The sequence below is a fragment of the Centruroides vittatus genome, unplaced genomic scaffold (assembly GCF_030686945.1).
Source record: "Centruroides vittatus isolate TY-2023 unplaced genomic scaffold, ASM3068694v2 contig_2445, whole genome shotgun sequence".
Classification (NCBI taxonomy): Eukaryota; Metazoa; Arthropoda; class Arachnida; order Scorpiones; family Buthidae; genus Centruroides; species Centruroides vittatus.
In genome coordinates, this window is record NW_027121543.1 from 1 (window position 1) to 5,884 (window position 5,884).

Genomic DNA, 5,884 nt, shown 5'->3' on the forward strand with positions numbered 1-5,884 from the left:
GTATAATAACAACTGTTACGTCTGTAAAATGTATCATGTATGTATCATGGAACTGTGGAAAATACTAAACCGAACATCTTTACAGGAAGACATCGATAAAGAAGTAAAACAACTATTTCAGAAGTACTTATTAAATGACTATCCAAAAAGTAAAATCTGCAAGTGATACAATTCTTTTATAAATTATAGATACAATGTAAAAAATCAAGTAAATAGTAATGTTTATGTAAAAATTCCTTATATATACAATCACTATGAACGATATAAACCTATGTTTAAGAAATTTTCTATATGTGCAGTAGGAAAATAAATTGTCTAATGTAATTAATCCTGTTTTGTTTTTTAGTGTTGATAATGTTAAAGATCAACTCGATGTCGCAGGAGTAGTGTACAAACTGTCATGTACTTGTTTACAAGCAAAATCATACATTGGAGAGACGGGAAGAAAACTCGGGACACGCCTAAACGAACACCGAGGCTGCAATTTGTCTTAAAAGACAGAAGTCACCTCGGTATCAACACTGCAGTAATTTTCATTGTAATATTTATAGAAATAATGTTAAAATATTGTACAAAGTAGAAAACCTGTTTAAAAGAAGAATGATAGAACACTTTTGTATTGTGGATTATGTAAACTTGATAAACCTAAATGTCGGGATGAACGTTGATGCATGCTGGGAACGCGTAACCGTATTAGTATAAAACAGTTTGCTGTTGGGTTCTCCACTGAAGAGGCTTAAACAAAGCGAAATGCATTTGGAGATGTTGAAAGTAATAAACAGCAAAAATTGGTTCTAGTAGAAGTTAGTATTTGTTGTTAATAATTTGTCCGCTAATCACTCGAAGTCGGTTATAAAAGAGTGTTTCTTATACTTCTACACACATGATATACATCAAAAAATTTAGCTTGTAATTTTAATTAGTGAAGCTTTTAACAAGTATTGTATACGATTTCGTGCAACACTGATCAAAAGAAACATTCCATCTGTCAGTTGAGTGTGTTTTAAGAAATCATGGTTAATTTAATTTTACATATTAACAATGGTGGATGTGAGTTGCTCGCCTGGTGTGAGAGTGAACTTTTGGAAGTAGCTGATACGTAGTATACTAAAATACAATTGTGTTAAAGGAAGAAGAATATGTACGACGGAAAAATAGTGAAATTGGCGAATAGGTTATCACTGGATTTGATTATTATATTGTTAATAATTGCTGGAGTTGAGCCCAATCCAGGTCCTTTCCCTCGTTCCCCACAGCAAACAAGTCATCAGGATATGCAAAAGAAGGGGCGTGGAAGACCTCGGAAAGAAAGCTCCAAGGACGAGGAGAAAGAAATCCAACAGATAGAAAATTTAAGTATAGATTCTCACCAAATAGAAGAAGAGAATAAACAACCGTCTGTATTCACAAAAGAACCAACAATTCATGATTATTTTGAACCAGTGAATGAACTGGAATCACAAACTGCAGTTAAATCTCCATATACATTGCAATCTATTTACGAGTTAATCCAGGATAATTTTAGTCGGTTAAACATTGAGATTCAATCAATCAAATCTGAGGTAAATACATTGAAAGAAGAATATAAGTGTTATAAAAAGGAATTGACGGAAATTAGAAATAAGTTACAAGAATTGGACAAAAAATCGGAAATTAATGACCATCTCAAAGGTATGTTCGAATTTGAGTTTGATAAATTAGCAAACGAAAAGACTAAAAAGAATATAATTATTATAAATTATCCATTTGCAACATCAGACTATTTACAAGAAATAATTTCATTTATTAATAACGAATTAAAATTAAAAAACATCGAAATAGAAGGATTAATTAAATTAAATAGCAGCAGCAATAAACCTATTGTTAAAATAATCTTAGAGTCTATAAATATAAGGAATTTAATTCTTAAAGAATTTTGGAGTATAAAACCGAACTTAGTTGGTGTAAATGAGAAAAAAATAATTTTCACGGCCGATTTGTGTAGAAGATCGAGGATAAGAAAAAAACATTTACAGGCCAGAATTAAATTAGAAAAGTCAAATAATGAAAAAATAATAGTACGAGATGATTATTATATAAAAGATAACTTAGTTTATACGTATGATATTGCCTCAGATAAGATCATCCAATTAAATCTTTTTTTAGGAGATGCTGGACTGCGGAGATAGGGCAGGAAGAAAAATTAAGGTGTAATATATCTAATCCTGATTCTATTGTTAATAATTTACAGTTGGTTCAAAATTCTACCATAAATTTGGCCGATAAAGTCAATGACGTTAATAATAATAATCTTACATTTATAAGATACACTAATAATGTTAGAAATAAATTACTTATTGGTTTTTGGAATATACAAGGTCTCCGGGGGAAAATGCATAGAAAATCAGTGAAAGAGTATATAAAAATTCAAACGATATGTGGCTTCACCGAAACCTGGATAGTCAACCTAAGTAAAGAAGATGAGGAGACGTTAAAACGTGAAAACATGGTGTTGTTCAGCGGAGCTCAGAGGAAGTGTAGAACAGGCCGTCCAGCGGGTGGATTATTGTTGTTAATTAAGAAGTATTTTGGTAAGCTATTTAAATATTGTATCACAGACAAGTTTATTTTTGTTGTAATTGAGCTTGAACATAATATCAGTATATGCTGGGAAGAGTCGCTTGTGGGAATTGTGTTAATTTATCTGGCACCATCTTCAGATAAAAAGTTAATATTAAATGAAGTCCAAAAAACTATTGATCAGTGGTCTAATGTTGTCAATTTATGGTTGATTGGAGGTGACTTCAATGCCCGTATAGGTGAGTTAATGGATACAAAAAGTATCAAAAGAAATAATATTAATAACAAAAGAATATCCAAGGATAAGACTGTTAATGCTGATGGTCGAATCCTTTTGGATTTTGCTCAAGTAAACGAGTTTTTTATATTAAATGGGAGGCTTATGGGCGATATTCCTGCCGAGTTCTCCTTCGTCTCGCCAATGGGAAAATCAATTGTCGACTACATCATATGCTCAGAGTTTTTGATAGAACAGTGCAATGCACTGTCTGTATTAGACAAAGACGATTCTGATCACTTCCCGGTCCGGTTGGAGGTAAGTGGGACCATAGAAGATCGAAACGGGGGGTGCAGAGCTTCCCAAGCTAGTAACGCTAATGAAGGAATAAAATTGTCGATCAACAAAGTCAAATTTTGCAATGAAATTATGAAAAATATTAATGATGTACTACTTCATGAAAGAGAAAATGATCCGATTGGAAATTACAATCTGTTAATGGCAATATTAGACTCTTATCGGTTTAAGAAAAGCTCAGGTAATAACGCAGCCAAATATAAAAACAAGTGGTTTGACAATAAGTGCTATTCTTTTAAAATTAGAAAACAAAAAAATTTACAAAAATTTAGAAAAGCAAATACGGAAGAAGCATTGAAAAAGTATTTAAACAGTAAGAAAGCATATAACAATCTTGTGAAGGCAAAAAAGAAAAGGTATTATTCAGAAATAAGTGATAAGTTGATTGCGACCAGAGACACAGCGTCGTTTTGGTCGATAGTTAATGGCTTTCGAGGTTTTAAGTCAAAACACAAAGATTCTATTCAAGTGTCCTACAGTGATTGGCTTCGCCATTTCAGCACTTTTTCAGAAGTGTATAAAAGTAAAAATAGTGCAAAGAAGGAAATAACTAGATCATTTCAAGGTACTGATTTTGAGGAAGTGATTACAGTAGAAGAAATACAGTACTGCATTGGGAAGTTAAAAGAAAATTCAGCTCCTGGGTCTGATTTAATTTCTAATTATATAATTAAAAACTTTCCAATTGAGATGGTTAGGTTTTTAACTCGACAATTCAACGGGTTTTACACCCGAGGAGTGATACCAGTCTCATGGAACGAAGTAACATTTGCTATGATATTTAAACATAGTGACAGAAAAGACCCAATTAATTACCGCCCAATTGCTCTGTTGTCAGGGCTGCGTAAAGTTTTTACGGCCGTTCTAATGTTGAAGTTTAACAAGTGGATAGATGAAAACAACTATAAGAATGAAACTCAATATGCGTATATTAAAAATGGAGGTACTCAGCTGGCCATCTTTATTCTGATAGCAATTGTACAGTTACAGCTAATGAAGAAAAGACGAAAGGTCTTTGCACTTTTCGTGGACCTGGAAAAGGCATACGATTCGGTGAGCATCACCGGCTTACAATCGAAAATGACATATTATCATGCAAGTGAACGACTAACAGAAATTGTCGGATTGTTGTTCGGTAGGTACAAAACAATAGTCAAACAGAACAATATACAGTGGCCATCGTTTGACTCAGCCAGAGGGTTATTGCAAGGAGACCCCTGGTCTCCTTATTTGTTTAATTTTTTTACGTTTGATTTAAATAATTGTTTTGAGAACGAAGATGATGGGTTTATAATAGGAGAACAAGTTGTTCATTCGTTATCTTACGCGGACGATATAGTCATCATTGCCCCAACTGCCGCGGCCTTGCGTAGGAAAATTCAACTAGTGACAAATTATTTAGATGGCTTGAAATTAAAAATAAACCCAAAAAAATCCAAAGTCATGATATTCAGGAATGGTGCTAACCTACCAAAAAAGTATATGTCGTTTTTTATTAATAATGAAGAACTGGAAGTAGTTCAGGAAATAAAATTTTTAGGTATCATCTTGTCACCCAGTTTGTCCTTCAACAAACAGTATAAAAAAGTCATCGCTGAAGCAAATACTTTAATAAATAATATGATTAGATTGTTTTACAGAGCAAAGATAAAGAACATCCAAGTTCATTTTAGGCTGTTTAACTCTATTATAATGAATTTTATTGGCTATGCGGCCCCAATTTGGAGCCTTACGAACTTTCAAAAACTAGAAGTGATCCAAAACAGGTTTATACGCAAGATTTTTTTGTTGGATTACAACACACCAGGTAGCGCGTTAAGATTGGAATTAAGTAGGTTTAAGTTGAGTGCTACCTTAATAAGAAGATACATGAAATTTTTATTTAAAATAAGAGATGCCCGCAATCTTTCCACTGTATTATTATACCAATTGTATCGAAAGTCTTTGATTAAAGGACAAAGCACAAACTGGGTGTCACAAATTGCACAAATTTTAAAGCGCTTTGGATATTCTGTTACAATATTCCTAGATTTACCTGAAATAAGTGAACAACATTTCCAAATGTTGATACAAAACGTGCTCGAAATCTCTTTATCACAAGACATAGAAGATATATTTATAAGAGAGAAAACTAATTGGTATAACGTAATTCTTGAGTATCCATTTATTAATAACTATATGTTAACTAACCTGGCGTTTAATGTCAAAAGATTTTTCATACAACTTAGAATAAATAAGGAATTAATATTAATCAATAATAATTTCATTGAGTTTTCCAAGAGTATCTGCCCTAGATGTCATACAATAATTTCAAAATTTCATATGTTTTGTGGCTGTAAAGATGCAAAGAAACTAGCACATAATCTTGACTTGCATATGTTAACAAGGTGCACTGATGAAAGAGCAATGTATGAAATATTCCATTCAGCCAAGATAGACATAATTTATAGATTATATAAATATGCTCACAAATTTTTTAACGTAACAATTCATTAAAGACATAAGTAGCATTAATTAATGCTATTTTATGTTTAAGAACCAAGTGTGTGAAGAAAGTTACAAGTTGCAGTATGAGTTGGAAGGTCTTTAAATTGATGGTATTAAATACTTACAATCGGCAACCAATGTGCTGTATAATGCTTGGTTTGATTTGTATTATTGGAGTATTTTTTAGTATTAATAACAAGAATTGTTGTCAAAACATCCTTTGTAACTGGCTCCTGCCTTATTACGAATAAATTTTGGATTATT

The 5,884-nt window shown here is 32.2% G+C and overlaps 1 protein-coding gene across 1 annotated transcript; it reads left to right on the top strand.

Moving 5' to 3' along the window:
* Positions 1–1,139: 1,139 nt before the first annotated feature.
* On the top strand, positions 1,140–4,268 carry LOC136971304 (uncharacterized; the record flags this gene model as incomplete). Its single annotated transcript, XM_067265761.1, has 2 exons — positions 1,140–2,098; positions 2,146–4,268. Coding segments are annotated over exons 1-2 (3,082 nt in total), but the record flags the coding sequence as incomplete, so codon positions are not given.
* Between the last annotated feature and the right edge of the window lie 1,616 nt (positions 4,269–5,884).